The following is a 24,728-nucleotide window of genomic DNA, read 5'->3' as shown; positions in this document are numbered from 1 at the left end:
TGTTATTTCAAGTCATGAAATGCATATGTTTGGCATTTTAGCAGAAAACTTAATGGATCTGTGTAACTTTAAAGCTTGCTGCTAATTTATTTAGACCACCATAATTTGATATTACTACGTTTAACTCATTTGCTCCCAAAAACATATAAATACAGTGGGGCAAATATGTATTTAGTCAACCACTAATTGTGCAAGTTCTCCCACTTGAAAATATTAGAGGCCTGTAATTGTCAACATGGGTAAACCTCAACCATGAGAGACAGAAGGTGGAAAAAAACCCAGAAAACCCTTTAAGTGCAGAAAAGGTTAAGCAAGGGTTATGTTGAAGAATAAACTTAAGATTTAATTGTTTCACATAACTAGACTGCACCTTAAACAGTTGCATTTTTTTCTAACCAGTTAAGCAGGCTATCTAAGCGGTAAACGGTAATATTCTCTCTTCCTGTGATTACAAGTATATGGCGGAAAACACAGACAAGACTGAAAAAGCAATTTCTGCTCTTGCACTCCTCTTTAAAAGAAACTGCTGTATTTTAAGCCAAAAGAACTGTTGTGTTTGATAGAACAATATTTCTATATGCTGCCATAGCAGATTTACGGCGCATTAAGCCACTCAACTATTTTTAATTTTTCCTGTTTTACCCTGAAAACCCCTGTTTACAGACGTCGCGCAACTGCTTTTCTTTCAACCCAGCCATAAAATGAAGGTAGTTAATTATATTTATTATTCAAAATGTCTGTCGTTTTTGGCTTAGAATCATTCATTGATGTCTTATATTTCGTTTAAAAAAAAAAAAAAAAAAAAGAAAATCTTTAAAAAAAATTATTCACTCACATATTTTCACATATTTTAAACTTTAAAAAAAAATTATGTCACAATGAAAAAAATGGCGTCTGTAAAAAAGTCACGGATATCTACCTCATAACTATTGCTTAATTGTATTTTTTTTTTTTTTTGTTACTGTCGCGTTTTCTTAGATATGTTCGAGGATAAATAATACATCCAAACAAAGAAAAATTGGGGAAAAAAAGTTTAAAAGGGTAAATATATGAAAAAGAAAATCTCAACCACTCCTTGATGTCTGCGATTTCTGTATCGCGACCCTTGTTATATTACCATGTTTTACTCGTAAAATCCTCAAAAAATCCAGCCGTGGCCATTCAAAGCTGTGTCTTGACACTCAGTGATACATGCTACAAGGAGTTTTTGGATCGAAACAAGTATGCGATAATATCTCGTTAAAGTCATGGCGTCTGTAATTCTGCTCTCGCGTGCTCCCGCCTCCAGATAGGGTTTTGCTGTTTAAAAAACCTTTTTTTTTTTTTTTTTTCAAAAAAATGCCCTCCTGTTCAAAATTTGTCTTCCCCCAGAAAATGGAGATTTTAAGCTTTCCAATGATGTATCACACATGCATATCGGACAGTTTTGAAATTTGACCAAATTGGGGGTCTCAGAGCGGAACTTCAAGTCACCTGAGTGTTTTCCGCCATATTTAATCTTGAAAAAAGCTTCTTTTTTCTCAAAAATGCTCTTAATTCAAGAATAGATATTGTTCACAACATTATTTGAAAGCATTTTTTTCTTGATTTTGGTGACACAATGTACAATGCTAGTCTGTCAGTCACTGTGGCAGCCGCCATATGTAAACAGCTTTTCCGGTGAAAATGCTTGTGAATAAATGCTTAAATCCCTGAATTCTTTATAGATATGCATGTAAAACAGTCTCGATTCTTGGTTAAAAGCAAAAAAAAAAAAAAAACGTGCAGTTAGCATTTATTTCACGTAAATATGTCGAAGTCCGATGCTAGTTTGTTAGTCAATGTGGCGGCAGCCTTAGAACAAAGAGCTTTTTACATTGAAAATTCTTGTGAACAAACGAAAAATATAATAATTACTAGGGTTGTTCCGATCATGTTTTTTTGCTCCCGATCCTTTTAGTTTGAGTATCTGCCGATCCCGATATTTCCCGATCCGATTGCTTTTTTTGCTCCCGATTCAATTCCAATCATTCCCGTTAATTTTTCCCGATCATATACATTTTGTCAATTCATTGAGGAAAAAATGAATAAAACTCGGACGAATATATCCATTCAACATACAGTACAAAAGTACTGTAGTTGTTTATTATGACAATAAATCCACAAGATGGCATTTACATTATTAACATTCTTTCTGTGAGAGGGATCCATGGATAGAAAGACTTGTGACTGTATATTGTGACTAAATATTGCCATCTAGTGTATTTCTTGAGCTTTCAGTAAATGATACTGCAGCCCAGAGGCTGCGCTAGACTTTTTCGTTCTGTCATTTTGACTGACAGGGTCATAAAAATCCGGTCATAATCTATTTTTACCCGTCACTTAAATTTTTAAAATGTTAATAATGACATATTCAATAGTATTTAGTTTTCATTCATCTTTAATTAATATTCTGTCCGAACAAGCTTAACAGAGAATCCACACCGCGCCATCACACATCAAGCAGCTGTGCGTTATTAGCGACTAGCTTGCCTTAAACACGGTTTTTTAGGAAGGGTCGGACTTGACAAGTCATTAAAAAAAAAAAAAAAAAAAAGGGTTTGAGGATAAGCCTGAGAATGATCGGTTTTCTCTCTGCTCCATATAAGCAATATTTCAACATTGCTTACACGGCCGAGAGTCGGGGTAAACTGCCCGGATGTGTGCGTGACATGCACGAACAGTGCGTGCATGCTATCGATCCATATACTTTGATTATAAACCTGTACAGGGATTATTTATGCCTGTTATTTGTGTCCTCTTTTTAATAAGCAAAATATGATATCCCTGGAATGACAGATGACAGCCAGCATGTGTGATTGTATGGTCATTTGTTGTGATGCTTCTGCACATGTCTTGCTCAGCGCATGTCGGACTGCGAATTAGTGCGCAGATATGACAAAAAATCGGATTCGTGCATTAAGACCTGTAGTATGAACGTAGCCGTAGGCTTGTTGCTGTTAAAAAGAGGACACAAATAACAGGCATATATAATCCCCGTTTAGGCTTATATTCAAAGTATATGGATCGATAGCATGCACGCACTGTTCGTGCATGTCACACACACATACGGGCAGTTTGCCCTGACTCTCGGCCGTGTAAGCAATGTTGAAATATTGCTTATATGGAGCAGAGAGAAAACCGATCATTCTCAGGCTTATCCTCAAACCTATTTTTATTTTTTTATGACTGTTGTCAGGTCCGACCCTTCCTAAAAAGCCGTGTTCAAGGCAAGTTAGGCGCTAATAACGCACTGCTGCGTCGCTACTAGAGGTGTGCAAAATTTCCGATTCTTAGATTATTCGCGATTCGGCCGTGGAAGATTCGAGAACGATTCACAAACATCCAAATTCCGATTAGTGAAATAATATAAGTAAAGCGGAAGTGCAACACACTCAGCGTGCCGCGCGGTCAATGAGGAACGGAGCGAGAGTAGCTAAACATCATGCTTCTCCAGTAATGCCAATGCTCAACTCACGGCTCTAGCTCAACTCATGCCACGAGATAAAAAAACACAACAACATACCTGACTGCTGCCGAAAAGCTGCTACAAAGTACATCGACACAGTTTATGGTAGATATCATTTATATAGGACTAGATGCATGATGGATTCGATAACGTTAGCAGCACATCTACAAAAAGCTAGATGCGGGCGTTAGTATACGGCCGCCATCTTAAAGCATTACACTTCCCTGCAAGGCTGTTGTAGCGAACCTTCCAAGCAAACCTAATTAACTTTTTTTCTCTAAAATACTCCTACATCGGTAAAATATTGACTTGAATCTATCTTTAAAATAGTTTTAAAACTTTCACATGTCGAAAGAACACAAAAGGGAAATTATGGAATAACGGGAGCAATTTTAACAACTTTAACGGTTGATTCACAACATTAAATGAATTGAATGTAGTTTAAAGCTGCTGATACAGAATGGGGACTGGAGTTTTTTATTTTCTGTTATTTTTGCATATTTGTTTACTGCTATATGTTAACTTGATACTGAAATAGTAGTTTGGTTTAGCCTGAGAGTATTTTTTGAACAATTTTGGTTCTAATGTACAAAACATTAAAAAAAAATTTTAAAAGGAGGGGGAAGCATCAATAATCGTTTTATGATCGAATCGGAGCCTCTGAATCGTAATCATAATCAAATCGTTAGGTGCCCAAAGATTCCCAGCTCTAATCGCTACCGTACCGTCTCTCGCTTTCTGATGACGTAATTGCTGCATTAAATCCGATTTGCAGGACTAGACAGTACAGACCGCCGCGACAGTCTGGAAAAATGTGGCCCAGAACGGATTTAGACCACATACGAAAGTGACCCAGATCGGATTTGAAATGGTCCCGTTCTATGCGACTTGTCACGTTCAGACCGTCAAGTTAATGCCTCACTCGAGTCGGAAAAACACGAAAAAATCGGATTCGTGCATTAAGACCTGTAGTATGAACGTAGCCTTAGTTCGGACGCTCAGTTGCCTTGACATTTTTCCGAGTAAGGCCAACGACATCATGCATCAAGAGAGACAATAGCTATTTAATATGCTCACTCGCCACCCTGTGGTCTGGGGTGTGAATTGCAACCTGTCAAAATGACGGATGGACTTCAGTTTTTTCCGTCACCGTTTTAAAAAACCGGTCAACGACGAAAAATATTCGGTTAACGCGACCCCTGCCGCAGCCATGCCCCAATGCATGATGGGAAGTGGAACCATGATGGGAAGTAAAAACATGACTGTGCGTCGTGCTACCAATGGATACATGTTCTCTGCTTTGGGAATTAACTTAAAGTGTTAAGACAAAGATCAATTATCACCTTGCTTCCCCACATTGCTTTCCATGATATTTCTAATCATAGGGAGAGGGATTGCAAGGTTTTAGCCAATTGAAGAAAGGCTCCAAATGCTGCCAAAATTCACTCTACTCATTTTGCGCTGCCTTTTAACTCTCTATGTAGGTAAAACGGGGTCATTACAGATTGAGCGTGACAGTTGCCACGTTTACATGGAGCCAAATATTACAATTACAATCGGAATATTTGTTCAAACCGAATAAATGTGTTCCATATAAACACCTCATTCGGAATGAACAAGCCCAAACCGAATGGAATTTCATTCCGATTCACAGGGATGGAATATTCCTATTCCCAAACCGATTAGAAGTAAAATTATATCATGTAAACAGGGAAGCGGAATGGCGTCTGGTTGCGTTCTTTCTGCACATGCTCCGTACTGACGTGGTGACGTCACTTGGTGACGTAAGTAACGTCACTTGCAACATGGCTTCCAAGCACAGCGCACCTAATTGGAGTCCGGCGGAAAGATTATATTTAATTCAAACTTTAAAAGAATTGAATATAATTGCTCGCTTAGACGGGCGTAAAACGAGCAACAGTGAACTATTTAAAAAAGTTCACGAGAGGTTACACGAAGCCGGAATAGACCGGAGCGTTGACCAGATTAGAAACCGGTGGAAAACCGGCTACTACAAGGCAAAAGAGCAAAACAGCAGAAGCGGATACGACCCCACAAACACAACAAGTGGGTTAAAGTTAAAACAGCAGCACTCCGACGATCGATCTCCATGTTTTGCAATGTGACGCTTTGTTTTGATTAATCTGCGCATGTCAGACGGCAGTTGTCAAACGTCCTTTCGGAATAAAGGCAGTCACATGTAAACCATGGATCGGAATAAATGAAGTGACATGTAAACAGCTGATCTGAAATTTCCATTCGGAATGATTTGAATCGGTATGAATAAAAGTCAGCATGTAAACGTGGCTAGTGAGTGAGAGGGTCGTGCAGCGTATATAATAATAGAGTTAAATATTTAAACGTGACACATTTTTAATAAAATAATTGCCGCCGTTATCGGGATATTTTTGATAACCCTACCTTAAGCCTAAATTAAAGACTCTGGATGAGTGTAACATATTATGTCTGTAACGTTAAATACAATTAGAAAACGATTTAATCAAAATATATATCTATTAAAAAAGGCATGGCCGATATTTTTTTGCCGATTCCGATACATTGAAAATGACCTGATCGATCGGGATGCCGATCGATCGGGACATCTCTAATAATTACGTTGAATACTCGAACAAATCCCTCCTCTGACAATCCTTCCTGTATGCGGTACAGCTTTCGTACTTTTTCAACATAAATCCGTCATTGGCCTGCTGCATGTGTCACTGCTGCGACCGACTGCGAATAGCTGAAGCAATTGTGGGCGTGGCGCAGTGAAGGTCGAATCTGACCCGTCAATATCATTATGAAGTCTATGAATGTGATGCATTAATCTGTTAACTAGTCTTTAACACTCAAAACAAGATGGAGAAAATTATTTGACTAGATTGAAGAAAATGATCTGATTAAGACCTGATAAATTTGAAGCGCGCAATTAAACAATTTATCAGTCTTGACGCACTTAGATTCATGCATGACGTACTTAGTCTTGATCACTGTTAGCCTCCCTCTCTGCCACTTCAGCACCACCTCCTCATCATCCTCCGCCTCTACTGACGGTATCATGTTTTCTTTTCTCCCTTGCAGGTTAGACACTCAGTCACTAGAGGGTCACCAGTACATCAGCCAGTCTCCTTCTGGGCTGCCAGGGATATCCTTCTGCCTGCACTCATCCAAACAAGAAAGAACAGCAATTCGCCAAAGGGGTGTGAATGCGTTTGCATGATTCGGAACGCCTCTAGGATAGTTTCAAGATGCGGAATTGTGTACGTGTGTATCACGGTTGAGAAAGCTCGTCTAGTGTGAGGAAGCGGGTGTAGCGCTGACCAGGCTATGACCGCCTGTGGATGCTGAGTTGAGAGACGGGAGCTGAACCGGAGGCTCGCTGAGGAGTCACCATGGGGCTTGGACAGTCCAGCAAGTCTCCCGTCAAGGGTGACACCGACGAGGGTGAGTGTCAACTTTGAAGTTCCCGAAAACCTATTCATCTTTTACTTCTGTAGTGCAAATCATATACAGTATAAAAAAGTAAGTTATGCTGTGCTATGATGCTCAAAAGTTGGACTTTGATGTAGAAGCTGTTTCATCTTATACATTAAAAGGCTTCTTTTGGGTAATCTGCAACCCCCCAAAATGAAGGTGGTTAAAGGTGAAATGCCTCCAAGAACAAAGAAGTTGTTTTCAACTTCATAATGTGATGATTTAATATGACACGGCAGCTCCTTTCTAGTAAAAAAAAATGGGAATGAAACCCAGAAATGGGTTGAGTAGTCAAAAATTTGTCTCAAGAGTAGCGCTACTTCAAAATAATATTACTTCAGTAAAAATAAAATAAATGTACTCCAGTACAAGTAAAAAAGAAATATTTGGTGAAAAGAATACTCAATGAGTAACATTGTGAGTAACTGTGTACGATGTTTGATTTTTATTTTTTTTTTTATGGTATTTTTTTTTGTTCTCAGCACAGTTATAAATATGAACACTTATTATTATGCTGTACAATTACCCATAACATTACCACATTGAGCCAAAGAAATGCAAAAAAACTAAAAAAATCATTGAATTCCGGCGAGAAAAAAAATCTACAGAAATTACAAATTTTTTGTCCAAAGAGCATGAGTGCCCTCTAGTGGAGAAAATAGTTCCTAATTTGAACAGTGGAATGGTGAATACTTGTAGTTTCCCCATATAAAATTAAAAGGATCCTATCTCCGGTTTTCCGTGGTCAATCGAAGACAAATAAAAATTGGGAGAAAGTTTAAGATCCGCGCTTTCGGCTCATGTTGATGGCAGCACTCTTTGTCAAATACTATATTTTTTACGGTGCTTTAAACACGCCACATGATTGAACAGGCCGACATGATCATAGAATGGCAAGCTTGAGTCTGATTGGAATAATGGAGTCATGTGATTGTTGTTGCAACGTCTCATTGGTGAAACTGGTAGAGCTATTGCTGGCAAAAAAAAAGTAAACTGTAATAGGTAGAATAAAGGAAAATGTAACGACTAGTGTAGCTCAAAGTTGTGGAGTAAGAGTAGCGTTACTTCAAAATAATATTACTCAAATAAAAGTTAAAGTAATCATCCAAAAAATGTACTCCAGTACAAGCTATTTGGTGAAAAGCATACTGAATTAATGAGTAACATTATGAGTATCTGTTTATGTTATTTTGTTTTTTTTAAATAATGGTGGGTTTTTTTTGGTTCTCAGCAATACTATAGTTCCTATTATGAAATTAAAAGGATCCTATCTCCGGTTTTCTGTGGTCAATGGATGACAAAAATTTTTTAAAAGTTTAAAATGCGTGCTTTCGAGTTATGTTGATGGCAGCGCTCTAGGTCAAATACTTAAAAAAAAATAATAAATTGCGGTGCTTTAAAGACACCACGTGATTGAACGGCAGATGAACCGTTCAGAGTCTAATTGGTATAACGGAGAAATTATTGATTATTGTTGCAACGTCTCATTGGTGAACCTGGTAGAGCTATTGTTAGCATCGCTGTAAAAAAAAAAAGTAAACTGTAATCTGTAGAATAAAGGGAAATGTAACAACTAGTGTAGCTCAAATTAGCGGAGAGTAGCGTTACTGCAAAATATTACTCAAGTAAAAGTAATCCAAAAAATGTACTCCAGTACAAGTAAAAAAAAATATTAGGTGAAAAGCATACTGAAGTAATGAGTAACATTGTGAGTAACTGCTTATGATGTTAGAAAAACCAGAAAATCACATTGTTTGATATTTAAATAATTTATTTGCAAATCATGGTGGAAAATAAGTATTTGGTCAATACCAAAAGTTCATCTCAATACTTTGTTATGTACCCTTTGTTGGCAATAACGGAGGCCAAACGTTTTCTGTCACTCTTCACAAGCTTTTCACACACTGTTGCTGGTATTTTGGCCCATTCCTCCATACAGATCTCCTCTAGAGCAGTGATGTTTTGGGGCTGTCGTTGGGCAACACGGACTTTCCATTCACCCCGCAGATTTTCTATAGGGTTGAGACCTGGAGACTGGCTAGGCCACTCCAGGACCTTAAAATGCTTCTTACGAAGCCACTCCTTTGTTGCCCTGGCTGTTTGTTTGGGATCATTGTCATGCAGAAAGACCCAGCCATGTCTCGTTTTCAATGCCCTTGCTGATGGAAGGTGATTTTCACTCAAAATCTCTCAATACATGGCCCCATTTATTCTTTCCTTTTACACAGATCAGTCGTCCTGGTCCCTTTGCAGAAATACAGCCCCAAGGATGATGTTTCCACCCCCACGCTTCACAGTGGGTATGGTGTTCTTCGGATGCAATTCAGTATTCGTTCTCCTCCAAACACGAGAACCTGTGTTTCTACCAAAATGTTCTATTTTGGTTTCATCTGACCATAGCACATTCTCCCAGTCCTCTTCTGGATCATCCAAATGCTCTCTAGCGAACCGCAGACAGGCCTGGACCTGTACTTTCTTTAGCACTTGGACACGTCTGGCAGTGCAGGATTTGAGTCCCTGGCGGCGCATTGTGTTACTGATAGTAGCTTTTGTTACTGTGGTCCCAATCAGATTTTTGCTCACCGTTCTTGTTATCATTTTGACGCCACGCGGTGAGATCTTGCATGGAGCCCCAGATCAAGGGAGATTATCAGTGGTCTTGTATGTCCTCCATTTTCTAATAATTGCTCCCACAGTTGATTTCTTTACACCAAGCGTCTTACCTATTGCCGATTCAGTCTTCCCAGCCTGGTGCAGGTCTACAATTTTGTTTCTGGTTTCCTTCGACAGCTCTTTGGTCTTGGCCATAGTGGAGTTCGGAGTGTGACTGACTGAGGTTGTGGACAGGTGTCTTTTATATCGATAATGAGTTAAAACAGGTGCCATTAATACAGGTAACGAGTGGAGCCTCGTTAGAAGAAGTTAGACCTCTTTGACAGCCAGATATCTTGGTTGTTTGTGGGTGACCAAATATTTATTTTCCTGTCTAATTTGGAAGTAGTGTACCCCAAAGTAGCGGAGTAAGAGTAGTGTTACGTCTTCAGAAATCTACTCAAGTAAAAGTAAAAAGTATGGCTTAGTAAAACTACTCTTAAAACCACATTTTTCTCAAAAAGTTACTCAAGTAAATGTAACATAGTAAATGTAACGATACCCACCTTTACTTATCAATTATCTAAGTCCAGAAGCTCCCTTGTGTTCACTTGAAAGGACAACCCTGCCTGGTCGTGACGTGAGCGACGGGGATTACTTCTTTTCCAGCATCAGGGGCTTTTCAACTAATTTAAGACGATGTGTCTGCCTTCACCGTTTCTTCCTTGCTGCGTTGAGTCTGAGGAGGTGTATTAACCACAAGAGTGCACAGAGAAGACTTGGGTATGAGTGACATTTTACCAAATAACAGGCCGGATGAGTAAGCAGCAGTGAGGTTCACCATGATTAATAAATTCCTTTGATAAATGTTGCTTCCAGTGAAAAGGAGATACTTTCATTAGTGGCAGTGATGGAATAATTGGATGATGGCAAAGAATGTGGTGTGGAAGAAAAAAATGGTAATTCTGTTTCTGCTAGAAACCAATAAAATATGATAATTTTTTGCGGGTCCTTCTAGACAACCGGCCAAGGCGGCAGGGATATTTTAACACTTAAAACACCATACTCAGGGGTTAATTTGTGCCGGATCTTCCCGGAACAAAATCCGGCACCTCTTGATTTCGGCCTCCCTGTGTTCCGGGACTTATTTGGGCAGATCCGGCACCTCTCGTGTATAGAAAATAATAATAATATAAAAACTTTGTTTAAAAATGTATTGTAATAGCCCCGAATTGGGGCAAAGGAGGAGAGGAGTCGTTGATGTTAAATTTGATTTGATTTGATATCTGACTAAAATGACTAAAATAACAGTTACATTGCGTGCACTTCAGGGTGCCTCGGAAAACATTATATCAGAATATTACACATAGTTACGGACATTACAGTATAAAATGGTAATATGTAGAGATGTCCCATCTCTACATCGATCGGCATTCGATCGATCGGGTCCGATCACGTCATTTTCAAAGTATCGGAATCGGCAAAAAAAATATCGGCCATGCCTTTTTTTAATATATATATATTTTTTAATTAAATCGTTTTCTAATTGTATTTAACGTTACAGACATAATATGTTACACTCATCCAGAGTCTTTAGTTTAGGCTTAAGGTAGGGTTATCAAATTTATCCCGATAACGGCGGTAATTAATTTTTTAAAAAATGTATCACGTTAATATATTTCATGCAATTAATGCATGCGTCGCACGACCCACTCACGCAATCTGTAATGGCGCCGTTTTACCTATATTGAGAGATAAAGGGCAGCGTATAATGAGTAGAGTGAATTTTTGCAGCCATTGAAGCCTTTTTTCAATTGGCTAAAGCCTTACAATCCCTCTCCCTACGATTAGAAATATCATGGGAAGCAATGTGGGAAAGCTAGGTAGCAATTGATCTTTTTCTTAACACCTTATGTTATTTCCCAACACAGAGATGATATTTCAATTGGTAGCACTACGCACAGTCATGGTTCCACTTCCCATAATGCATTTGGGCATGGCTACAGTATCATTTACTGAAAGCTCAACAAATACACTAGATGGCAATATTTAGTCACAATATAAAAAGTCACAAGTCTTTCTATCCGTGGATCCCTCTCACAGAAAGAATGTTGATAATGTAAATGCCATCTTGAGGATTTATTGTCATAATAAACAAATGCAGTATTTATGTATTGTATGTTGAATGTATGTATTCGTCCGAGTTTTATTCATTTTTTTCTTAATGCATTGCCAAAATGTATATGATCGGGAAAAATTATCGGGAATGATTGGAATTGAATCGGGAGCAAAAAAACGCAATCGGATCGGGAAATATCGGGATCGGCAGATACTCACACTAAAACGATCGGGATCGGATCGGGAGCAAAAAAACATGATCGGAACAACCCTAGTAATATGCATAAATTCATTTACAGAACAAATCCCAAGAATTGCATGTTGTTTATGAAAATTTAACGTCATTTGAAAGAGTCAGAGATTTGTTGATGCAAAAGCTGGATCAACAAATCTGGGGAGCAAGCAGCCCGGATTAAACGGTATTAAAACATGCCAAAAGGACAGTTGCATTTACTGCCTTTTTTCAAAAAAGAAGGGAGATGATTCAAAACGAGCCAGAAAAGCACAAAGGAAAGAAAAAAAAAAAAAGAAAAGTCCCACGGCATGGCAAGTGGGTATTTGCGTTTTGTTTTCAGCACCATTTTCTGCGTATGTTCCGGGACCTGTGTCTGTCTCGTCTGCGCTGTCATACAGTATGTACATTGCGTTCCGGCACCTTATGATTTACATATTAAGCACTGACTATATTACAGCTCCGCGCACCATCTTACCTTTCTGTATGACCCTCCTCTCACCCAACCACGCCCACTTTACGCCAGCAAACAGGTCCAGGTGCAGTCGCACCTCCAGCGCCCCCCTAAATTCCTCTCCTGGGAGCAACTTGTTTTTGAAAATGATACTTGGTGTAAAAAAATTTGAGAACTGCGGGTGCATTTCTCCAGATTTTTGGTTACTGAAGACAATATTTTATGCTAAAGCTTGACAAAATCAAAGTAAAAATTGAAAAAAAAAAATTCTGTTTTGTTTAAATCAAATGACCACTAGGATATCGGTTTTATCTTTCTGCTCAGTCCCTGTGTTAAAGCATACCTTCCGAGAATGTTTTCCTCGCTAGCATCTAGGCAGAAGAAGCCAATGCTGAAGTCCTATTAATTGATCCAAACAAAAGCGTGTGCTTGACAGGGACCCTGCTAGGACATGTCATCGCTCTCCTTTGAGGATGATTTCTTTATTCCCTATGCTCTGCATTCATTTTCCACCTTGTGTAACCAGGCGACTGTGCTTAAAACGCCTGTTTACTGTTGATCTTCCCTTATTCACTTTGCTCAGCCACATGGGCCCGTGGGCTTTGTTGCCTTTGTTGTAGCCACGATGTGAGGGCTGATGTTTGCTCTTGGCTTTTTAAAAGCTGTATAGGGTTCAAACAGGGAAAAAGAATCCAACTTTTTCAGTTCTTTGTGGAAAAATATTCAATTTTTCAGTCACACTTTTTTTGACAGTGGGTTTTTAAGACAAATTATGTAACTTTTGAATGGATGTAAAAGATGTGGACTGGACATAAATGGAGTTAATGACATAATTTGCCGGATGACTTTTAATGACCTCTCATTAGCTTTCATTAATGCTCATGACAGTGTCGTCTTATGACAGCCTTAGGAACCCACTGTCAAAGCGTTACCAATTTTTCTTTTGACAAGTAATATTCTCATCCTCAAACTATTTTGTACTATTAGAATGGGGTCCAATAGTTTCATTTTAGTGTGTGCGGCGAAACATAACATAAGGTGTTACAACCCACGTGAAGTTGGCCCCCCATCTGATGTAAGTTTATATAAAAATGATGTCATTCGTTTGCGCTTGTCGGTGCTGTAAAAAGTTTTGTTTGTGCTGCTATTGTTTTATGATATTTATAATTCTTTCACAGGTCAATTGAGGTCAACCAGCCCCCATTTTGATAAACTAGCTCAATATTCTGTCAATCGTTTATGCTTTGTTTGTGCTAGTTTGTGCTGTTAAAATTTTCGTTTGTGCTGCTATCATTTTATCGATGCAGTGATCCCTCATTTTTCATGGTTAATGGGGACCAGGACGCCCCGTAATAAGTGAAAAACTGCGAAGTAGCCCCCCCCCCCCCCCCCCCCCCCCAAAAAAAAATAAATTGTGTGTATTCACTGTATTTATTCAGATTTAGCATTGGAAAGAGATACATACAGTGGGGCAAATAAGTATTTAGTTAACCACCAATTGTGCAAGTTCCCCTACTTGAAAAGATTAGAGAGGCCTGTAATTTTCAACATGGGTAAACCTCAACCATGAGAGACAGAATGTGGGGGAAAAAAACAGAAAATCACATTGTTTGATTTTTAAAGAATTTATTTCCAAATTAGAGTGGAAAATAAGTATTTGGTCACCTACAAACAAGCAAGATTTCTTGCTGTCAAAGAGGTGTAATGAGGCTCCACTCGTTACCTGTATTAATGGCACCTGTTTTAACTCATTATCAGTATAAAAGACACCTGTCCACAACCTCAGTCAGTCACACTCCAAACTCCACTATGGCCAAGACCAAAGAGCTGTCGAAGGACACCAGAGACAAAATTGTAGCCACGCACCAGGCTGGGAAGTCTGAATCTGCAATAGGTAAAACGTTTGGTGTAAAGAAATCAACTGTGGGAGCAATTTTTAGAAAATGGAAGACATACAAGACCACTGATAATCTCCCTCAATCTGGGGCTCCTTGCAAGATCTCACCCTGTGGCGTCAAAATGATAACAAGAACGGTGAGCAAAAATCCCAGAATAACACGGGGGGACCTAGTGAATGACCTACAGAGAGCTGGGACCACAGTAACAAAGGCTACTATCAGTAACACAATGCGCCGCCAGGGACTCAAATCCTGCACTGCCAGACGTGTCCCCCTGCTGAAGCCAGTACACGTCCAGGCCCGTCTGCGGTTCGCTAGAGAGCATTTGGATGATCCAGAAGAGGACTTGGAGAATGTGTTATGGTCAGATGAAACCAAAATAGAACTTTTTGGTAGAAACACAGGTTCTCTTGTTTGGAGGAGAAAGAATACTGAATTGCATCCGAAGAACACCATACCCACTGTGAAGCATGGGGGTGGAAACATCATGCTTTGGGGCTGTTTTTCTGCAAAGGCACCAGGACGACTGATCTGTGTAAAGGAAAGAATGAATGGAGCCATGTATTGAGAGATTTTGAGTGATAATCTCCTTCCAGCAGCAAGGGCATTGAAGATGAGACGTGGCTGGGTCTTTCAGCATGACAATGATCCCAAACACACAGCCAGGGCAACAAAGGAGTGGCTTCGTAAGAAGCATTTCAAGGTCCTGGAGTGGCCTAGCCAGTCTCCAGATCTCAACCCCATAGAAAATCTGTGGAGGGAATTGAAAGTCCGTGTTGCCCAACGACAGTCCCAAAACATCACTGCTCTAGAGGAGATCTGCATGGAGGAATGGGCCAAAATACCAGCAACAATGAGTGAAAAGCTTGTGAAGAGTTACAGAAAACGTTTGGCCTCCGTTATTGCCAACAAAGGGTACATAACAAAGTACTGAGATGAACTTTTGGTATTGACCAAATACTTATTTTCCACCATGATTTGCAAATAAATTCTTTAAAAATCAAACAACTTGAGAACTTGCACAATTAGTGGTTGACTAAATACTTATTTGCCCCACTGTATCTCAAAGTAAAGCATTTTCGAGCTGTAATTGCAAAACCGTGATATTTTGGCTTAAAGTTATCATACCGTCAGAATCTCATACTGGCACATGCCTGGGTCCAATATCTTGGTTTGTGAATGGTGATAAAACAAAAGGGATTACTTATGTACAAAGGGAAATCGTTTTTCACTTCTGCTGACAGCCTGTCAGATCCAGTGAGATTTTCTCATTCCACGTGATTACCATGTGTCAATCAAATTCAAATTGACAAGAAAATGAGTTCCTCAGTTTAATGGTTTCCACACTCAGTGTCCGTGTGTCAATTACAATTGTGTATAGATTGCAGTAATTATACGCTTTGATACTCATGAGTTGTTCTTTAAACATAGCGTATTAATCCATTTCGCAGAACAGTATGACAATCATTCCATACTTCCACTTGCATGCGCGGGGCTCAGCTGTCTTTTGAAAAAGCCATCAAGCAGAGAATCTCCAAAAAGCTCAATGGGAAAACGAAAACGGCGATGTGCGCATGTGCTAGTAGATATTAATTGCAAATCCGGCCTCTTGTGATTCCTATTGAATTAAGTTGAGGACACACTCTAAATCGGATTGGTAAGAGAAGAGAACGTGAATTGATTCAAAATATTAACTGTCAAAGCCAATAAATGTGTTTGGACTGCGTGTAGATAAGAGCACGGTCAAATGAGTATGTCAGGCTGTTCAATTCTCAGAGGAAACGCAAAGGGGGGGAAATCTAATTCCCTTTGTTGTCACGGTAACTGGAAACAAACAGCTCATCCAAATGGCAGTACTTGCTGCTGGTCAATGGACAGAGAGTGATGTAGACTAGGTGCAAATACGTGTGAGTCAGAGTAGAGTTGGTCCAAGAACACATTAAATCTATAAGGGAAAGACAATGTTTAGTCAGGCACGGCCCTGGGTGACTAGAAGATCTAGGCGAACGTGTACCATATTTTGCCAAAACACTGTAGAAGCTATTGTTTCTAAATAAAGATGTCCCGATCGATCGGCGTCCCGATCACGTCATTTTCAAAGTATCGGAATCGGCAAAAAAATATCGGACATGCCTTTTTTTTAAAAAATATATACATTTTTTAATTAAATCGTTTTGTAATTGTATTTAACGTTACAGACAAAATGTCTTACACTCATCCAGAGTCTTTAGTTTTGGCTTAAAGTAGGGCTATCAAACTTAGCGCGTTAACGGCGGTAATTAATTTTTTTTCAATTAATCACGTTTAACGCAATTAACACATGCGCTGCACGACCCACTCACGCATTGTCGCGTTCAATCTATAAAGGCGCCGTTTTAACCGTACATAGAGCTAAAAGGCAGCATAAAATGAGTAGAGTGAATTTTGGCAGTCTTTGGAGCCTTTTTTTTAATTGGCTAAAGCCTTACAATCCCTCTCTCAACAATTAGAAATATCGTGAGAAGCAATGTGGGGAAGAAAGGTGGTAATTGATCTTTTTCTTAACATCCTATGTTATTTCCCAACGCAGAGAAGATATATCAATTGGTGCCACTACGCACAGTCATGGTTGCACTTCCCGTCATGCATTTGGGCAGAACAGTTAAATGGCTACAGTATTATTTACTGAAAGCTCAACAAATACACGAGATGGCAATATTTAGTCACAATATACAAAGTCACATTTATCCTTTAAGAATTACAAGTCTTTCTATCCGTGGATCCCTCTCACAGAAAGAATGTTAATAATGTAAATGCCATCTTGAGGATTTATTGTCATAATAAACAAATACAGTACTTATGTACTGTATGTTGAATGTATATATTCATCTGAGTTTTATTCATTTTTTTCTTAATGCATTGCCAAAATGTATATGATCGGGAAAAATTATCGGGAATGATTGGAATTGAATCGGGAGGAAAAAAAGCAATCGGATCGGGAAATATCGGGATCGGCAGATACTCAAACTAAAACGATCGGGATTGGATCGGGAGCAAAAAAACATGATCGGAACAACCCTATTTCTAAATATAAAGGAATAGCAGATAAACCATAATAGCACTCGTTGCATTTTGTTTATACAGCAACACAAGCATATTCATGTCATGGCTGCAAAGCTTCATTGCTTCAAGAAGCTTCATTTGGCCATCACTGCTCAATGTAATCTGTAAACTTCTCTTGGGAGAGACGGACAACCTCTGCTCCCACCTGCTGTCAACACTGTTGTCGTACAACATGCCTCCCGGCATGCAATGCAGCACCATGGATCTGAAAAAACATTTTAAACTTCATGTTCTGTGCTAATTGACATTTAAATTTCATGTTCTGTGCTAATTATTTCGTAAGTGTTTCAGTTTCATTAATTGCTAGTTATGCTATTTGTTGCAGTGTTGTTTTCCTCAACAATGATGATAAAGCTAATATTTCAGAAACGTGGGTTTGGAGACTACAGTCCCTGACAAAAGTCTTGTCGCTTATCCGTTTTGTAGAAACAGTTGCTAATAACCTGACTTTTAATTATTTAATTGGTTTCAGAAATGGCTCATATGAGAGCTAAGACCTTCCCAAATGATGTTGAATCTGTTTTACTGAAAAAAGACATAATTTAATGAAGACATAAAGGTCAAATTTTGGCAAGACAAAAGTTTTGTCACCTACAGAAAGTAGTGTGAAAACTGAACAATAAATGTACTTCAAATGCAAAAATATGTTACATAACATAAGCAACTTAAGTAGCGGTGCTGTGAGATCCAAATTCAACATTTTGTATGACTTCCATGGGCTTGAAGGACTGCATCCATGCGGTTCGGCAAGGATTCATACAATTTATTGATGAAGTCATCAGGAACATCAAAGAAAGCAGTCTTGCATGCCTCCCAGAGTTCATCAACATTTTTGGGTTTCGTCTTCCATGCTTCCTCTTTTATCCTACCCCAGACATGCTCAATGATGTTCATGTCTGGTGACTGGGCTGGCCAGTCCTGAAGAAGCTTGATCTTTTTCCACTGCAGCAGTGCTCCACGAGACCTGGTCGCATGGATCCGAAATTCACTCAGAAAACAGTGAAGTTTGGTGGTGGCAAAATCATGGTCTGGGGTTACATCCAGTATGAGGTGTGCGAGAGATCTGCAGGGTGGAAGGCAACATAAATAGTCTGAAATATCAAAAATTCTTAGCTGCATTCCTAACCATAAAAAGGGACAAATTCTGCAGCGGGATGGTGCTCCATCGCATACTTCAAAGTTCCTCAAGGCAAAGAAGATCAAGATCCTCCAGGACTGGCCAGCCCAGTCACCAGACATGAACATCATTGAGCATGTCTGGGGTAGGATGAAAGAGGAAGCATGGAAGATGAAACCCAAGAATGTTGATGAACTCTGGGAGGCACTTACTCACGTACGTCATAAGTCCGTTCAGTCAGTTGTTACGTAACCAAAAGCGACGATAAAAAGTGCACTTGTGAGTTTAGCAAAACGGAAAAACAAAACAAACATTACAAATGAAGAAACACAATGAACAATGAACTAACATTACAATTAGTGGTGTCGATTTTTTATTTATTACACCCCTAATTAGTGCACTTTTTTATCATGATTAATCTTTTTTAACTATTACCTTTCTGACTGAAGAAAACACATTGAGAGTAGATAATACTTGTCATCAGCTGTTAGAATATTATTTGGATGTATCAAGCTTGTTTCATTTAATTTAAGCAAAGCAAACTAAACAAGAACTTGTAACTAATGGAAGGGTCCACAACACATGCACATAGTTGTGGAGCACTAGTTCAGTTTAATTTGGTTTCAAATTAAATGTAATATTTACACCATTGTATGAAACCTGAATGATAGTTTGTTTCTGAACCAAGAGTGGTATTTACTAATCTTGCATATTTTTTCCCAGCAATTTCATGCGAGGTGCTTTTCTTGTTACCACTATTGCTTGGTGTGCTTAGTTGCAGTATTTCTAAATATCTAAGTATATTAATGTATATCCACAGCAAATTATTAATTGATCTTTTCAAAAAAGTTTTTTAACATGTCGAGGGTATTCAAACAAATACATCCGAAGAAAATAAAATTATCAAAATTCTATTATTAAAATATCCTCAGAAGTTTAGCAGTTTAGTGTCAAGTAAGAAGTAACAGTGTCTGAAAGTAGCATGACTCAGGAAGGTTTCGCCCAACCCCCTCCTCAGTTAATGGCTGAATTTGCAAGTAAAGAGAAAGTAGCCTGACTCAGGAAGGTTGAGCTGAATTTGCAAGTAAAGAGAAAGTAGCCTGACTCAGGAGGGTTGAGGGGGTTGGGCGAAACCTTCCTTCGTAGAAAAAGTAGCCTGACTCAGGAAGGTTGAGGGGGTTGGGCGAAACCCAGGATGTCCCGAAAAGGGACACCATTGGTAACATTAGGGAGCACCAAAAAACACATTGGACTAACGTCCCAAAAAAGGGACACCATTGGTAAGGGTTAGGGAGCACCAAAACCCACTGTAGTTCTCGTGTTAATTTAATGATATATTTATATTGTGTTAAAAAATGTTTAAAAAATAAATAAAAAATTAAGCAGTTACTCAAAATGTTATTCATTACTTGAGTATTCTTTTCACTGGAGACTTTTTTACTTGTACTTGAGTACATTTTTTGGATGACTACTTTTACTCTAACTTGAGTAATGTTATTTTGAAGTAACACTACTCTTACTTGAGTAAAAATTTTGGCCATTCTACCCAACTCTGGTGGCGGCTTACAGTCAGGTGTGCCTTATAGTCCAAAAATTACGGTATCTGAAATGCTCGCATTTCTGTTGGGATATAAAGTTTTGTTTTTCCCTTTAATTCTCAGATTGTTTTTAATGTGACAATAAAAATTGCAGTGATCATTCAATTAACTCCAGTCCTTCTTATCTTTCCACACAGTCAACTTTGACAATTTCCAGATCCTCAGAGCAATAGGAAAAGGAAGCTTTGGAAAGGTAAGCTCAATTTTTGCATTTTTAATAGAAAAGTTTTAATTAGGGCTGTCAAACGATTAAAATTTTTAATTGAGTTAATTACAGCTTACAAATTAATTAATCGTAATTAATCGCAATTCTAACCATCTATAAAATATGCCATATTTTTCTGTAAATTATTGTTGGAATGGAAAGATAAGACACAAGACGGATATATACATTCAACATACGGTACATAAGGACTGTATTTGTTTATTATAACAATAAAACAACAAGATGGCATTAACATTATTAACATTCTCTTAAAGCGATCCATGGATAGAAAGACTTGTAGATCTTAAAAGATAAATGTTAGTACAAGTTATAGAAATTTTGTATTAACACCCCTCTTAATGTTTTCGTTTTATTAAAATTTGTAAAATTTTCAATCGAAAAATAAATTATCGTAATTTCCGGACTATAAGCCTCTACTTTTTTCCGTTGATTTTGAATCCTGCGGCTTATAGTCCAGTGCGGCTTATTTGTTTATTTAATTGGGTTAATTGGCAACACATGCATCCTAGCATGCATTGCAGCACTACAGATGTAAGTAACAATCAAAAATTATGTTCTGTGCTAATTATTTATGCATTTACTGTTCCAGTTTCATTAATTGATTGTTATGGTATTTGGTAACACTTTATTTGACAGCGGCGTCATAAGACTGTCATAACACTGTCATAGTTATGACATGAAACTATCTTGGGCATTACTGAATGCTTATGACATATGTCATTAAGTGTCATCCAGCAAATTATGTCCAGCTTGGATCTTTTAAATCCATTCAAAGTGAGATAATTTGCCGAATAAAACTAAATGATAACTGTTATAAGCATTTGTTAATGCTTATGACAGTGTCATGTCATAATTATGTCGAATTGTCTAATGACAGTCTTATGGCGCCACTGTCAAATAAAGTGTTACCAAATACAATAACTAGCAATTAATTAAACAACAGGAACAGCAATTGAAAAATAATTAGTACAGAACATTTAAGAACGTATTTTGATTGTTATTTACATCTGTTGCGCTGAGCAAAATTTACTATATTTCTCACAGTTTAATTAACGTTAACATAGTAGAAAAAACATACAGGAGGACACTTCTCCTAAGCAGCTTCCTACTCAGGTTAGCAAGTTCACACAGTTTAATGTAATGGTAATGCTAAACTGTGATGCAGGTCGGACTTTCAGAGGCAAAATTAGTGGTGCGTTTCTCATCTTCACAACAATTACTTTTTACATTTCTCACAGTTTAATTAAGGTTAACATAGTAGGAAAAAACATACAGGAGGACACTTCTCCTAAGCAGCTTCCTACTCAGGTTAGCAAGTTCACACAGTTTAATGTAATGGTAATGCTAAACTGTGATGCAGGTCAGACTTTCAGAAGCAAAATTAATGGTGCGTTCTCACCTTCACAACAATGACGTAACATTACTTACAGCGACTGCTGGCTGAAAAAAAACTTCTAATATTCCTCCTCTTCGAAGCGGGCGGAGGAGGCGGCACGTCAACATGTAATTCTGTACTGTGAAAAACATGGACTGGCATATTTAGCAAGTGAAAAAGGGGTAAATGTAAGTGTGAAAATATTAAAAATACTTCACTAAATAATGGGAGGGTCAATTCTATCATTACAAAATATGGGAAGACAATCCAAAATGACCTATATAACACATTATATAATGAAAATAAGGTTGGTTAAAAGTTGGTGGGGACGATTTGAGCATCCAAGCTGGTAGTGTTTGGTCCCTACCCTCCCTGTGCAAACCTACGCCCTTGTTCCGAGAGGTTATCGATATGCTCATGCCAAGAATTGATGTATCGTTTTAAAAAGGTGTCACTGTTTAAAAGAAGGAACCAGCAAGTTGCTACCAAAATCTTTTACAAGAAAATGTCTCTGTTAACTCAATGGCTGCCATTGATGGTGCTAGATGGTGGACGCCCAATCCGTTTGGACTGGGAGGGGCGAATAAACGTTCGTTAATTCGAAACCAGAGCGTTCGCACCCAGTTACCGGTCACCTTGCGTTCATTTTGGGGCATTTACAGGTTGCTTCCAGTTGAATTTGAGTCTGTGCCTATTCATTCCTGTGTCACTTTATGTTCAGTAACCCAAAATCAACAGCAAGTGACCCAGAAATGCCACAAAATCAACAGGGAGTCTCTGAAAATCAACAGCAAATGACCTGAAATGCCCCTTAATTAAACAAGTTGGTTTCCATTGACCGCCATAGACGTCCAATCCGTTCAAACTAATACCATAACTAGCAATTAATGAAACAATTGGAACAGTAACTGAAGAAATATTTAGCACAGAACATGAATTTTGATCGTTATTTATAATTGTAGCGTTGCAATGCATGCTAGGAGGCATGTTGGACAACAACAGTGTTGACAGCAGGTGGCATAAAAGATTGACTGTCTCCCCCAAGGGAGCAGTGATGGCCAAATGAAGCTTCTTGAAGCAATGAAGCTTAGCAAACAATTGGTTCAAATCTTCATGGTGGTTCATTTTGTCTTCTGACCGTCGTATGATGCCGCTATCTAATGAAGTGTTACCGGTTATTATCTTTTGGTGTAAATATCCCATAATACAGTGAGGATAGCTGCGGCTTATAGTCCAGTGCGACTTATCTGTGAACAAATGCCGTTTTCCTGTCACATTTAGTGGGTGGCGGCTTATAATCAGGTGCGCCTTATAGTGTGAAAGTTACGGTAGTAGCTCGCCATTGTTGATGTCAATAATTACACCATGCTCATGCTCATGCACTCATGGTACTAACCCATAAAATCAGTTGGACCCAAACGCCAGCAGAGGGCGCCAAACACCAAAAACAAGTAACAAGCGGACATTACACTGTACCGTCATTTTAGTCCGTTTGAGCGGGGCATGTGCGTTAATTGCGTCACATATTTTAACGTGATTAATTTTAAAAAAATAATTACCGCCGATAGCACGATAATTTTGACAGCCCTAGTTTTAATTATCACAAAAATTGAAAAAAAAAAAAACGTCTCGGGAAGTTGATCAATGTGTTTACAATTTTTTTTTCTCAACAACAACACTGCTAAACCACTTGTCACAGGCATGCAATTTTGTTTATTGAGCAATTTTTTAGCCATGCCAAAATGTAAGACGGTAAAAACATTTTTATTCTGTCATAAACAGTACAGCACCAACCCAGCGTTATTTACAGTCTGGAGAAAGCACTTCTTTTTAATTTGTTCGAGACCATCCCGCTGATTAGAGCTCCATTGTACGGAGTAATAATTCACGTCAGCTTTTTTCGGCACGTGCGATGACTTATAACAATGCGCGCGCATAGGCCAACTGTACACAGCATCAACATTCTGTCTGACGGCAGATAAGCAGTCTAATCACGGTACATGGCAAGCTGCTCAATGGGGGGAGTGATGTGATCAGGGTCTGGCTGATTAACCGTGCCAGCTGCTCTACAGAAGACTCTCTTAAATAGCAGATAGCAGTAATCACTGGCTTATTGACGCTTGAAGCACAGTCGCACGTCCCGGTTGACGCTATAGTCTCCCTGTCAAAAGACGGTAAGACCCCTGATGTGTCATGTCCTTAATGGATTTCCAATTCAGGTCTCGCCAAATAGGGTTTCCTTGAATTTATTTATAGACTAACATAGAATAAGGAAGCAAGAGAAGAACGCAGAGAAAAAAATTGCAAATCTGGTGTTTCGTCTAGGGGTGTCAAACGATTAAAATTTTTGATCGAGTTAATTACAGCTTAAAAATTAATTAATCGTAATTAATCGCAATTAATCGCAATTCAAGCCATCTATAAAATATGCCATATTTTTTTGTAAATTATTGTTGGAATGGAAAGATAAGACAAGACGGATATATACATTCAACATACGGTACATAAGTACTGTATTTGTTTATTATAACAATAAATCAACAAGATGGCATTATTAACATTCTCTTAAAGCGATCCATGGATAGAAAGAGTTGTAGTTCTTAAAAGATAAATGTTAGTACAAGGTATAGAAGTTTTATATTAAAACCCCTCTTAATGTTTTTGTTTTATTAAAATTTGTAAAATTTTCAATCAAAAAAATAAACTAGTAGCTCGCCATTGTTGATGTCAATAATTACACCGTGCTCACTCATTGTAAAATAAAATCATTTGGATCCGAGCGCCAGCAGAGGGCGCCAAACACACACACACAAAAAAAAGTAACAAGCGGACATTACACTGCTGTCATTTTAATCTGAGCGGAGTATGTGCGTTAATTGTAGGGTTTTTCCGATCATGTTTTTTTGCTCCCGATCCGATCCCAATCGTTTTAGTTTGAGTATCTGCCGATCCCGATATTTCCCGATCCGATTGCTTTTTTTTTGCTCCTGATTCAATTCCAATCATTCCCGATAATTTTTCCCGATCATATACATTTTGGCAATGCATTAAGAAA

At 38.4% G+C, this 24,728-nt stretch overlaps 1 protein-coding gene across 4 annotated transcripts in view; it reads left to right on the top strand.

The window, feature by feature from the left end:
• Nucleotides 1–24,728, top strand: part of stk32a (serine/threonine kinase 32A) — a 136,966-nt gene that overhangs the window by 24,243 nt on the left and 87,995 nt on the right. For all 4 annotated transcript variants that reach the window (XM_057820517.1, XM_057820514.1, XM_057820515.1 and 1 more), the window contains 2 exons: nucleotides 6,569–6,931; nucleotides 20,210–20,265. In XM_057820517.1, coding sequence (XP_057676500.1) covers nucleotides 6,880–6,931; nucleotides 20,210–20,265 — 108 coding nt within the window. In that variant the 5' untranslated portion in view covers nucleotides 6,569–6,879. The remainder of the gene's footprint in view (nucleotides 1–6,568; nucleotides 6,932–20,209; nucleotides 20,266–24,728) is intronic.

The sequence above is a fragment of the Corythoichthys intestinalis genome, chromosome 18 (assembly GCF_030265065.1).
Source record: "Corythoichthys intestinalis isolate RoL2023-P3 chromosome 18, ASM3026506v1, whole genome shotgun sequence".
NCBI classification, from domain to species: Eukaryota; Metazoa; Chordata; class Actinopteri; order Syngnathiformes; family Syngnathidae; genus Corythoichthys; species Corythoichthys intestinalis.
The sequence above is the reverse complement of the archived record's forward strand: the minus strand, read 5'-3'. Positions and strand labels throughout refer to the sequence as shown.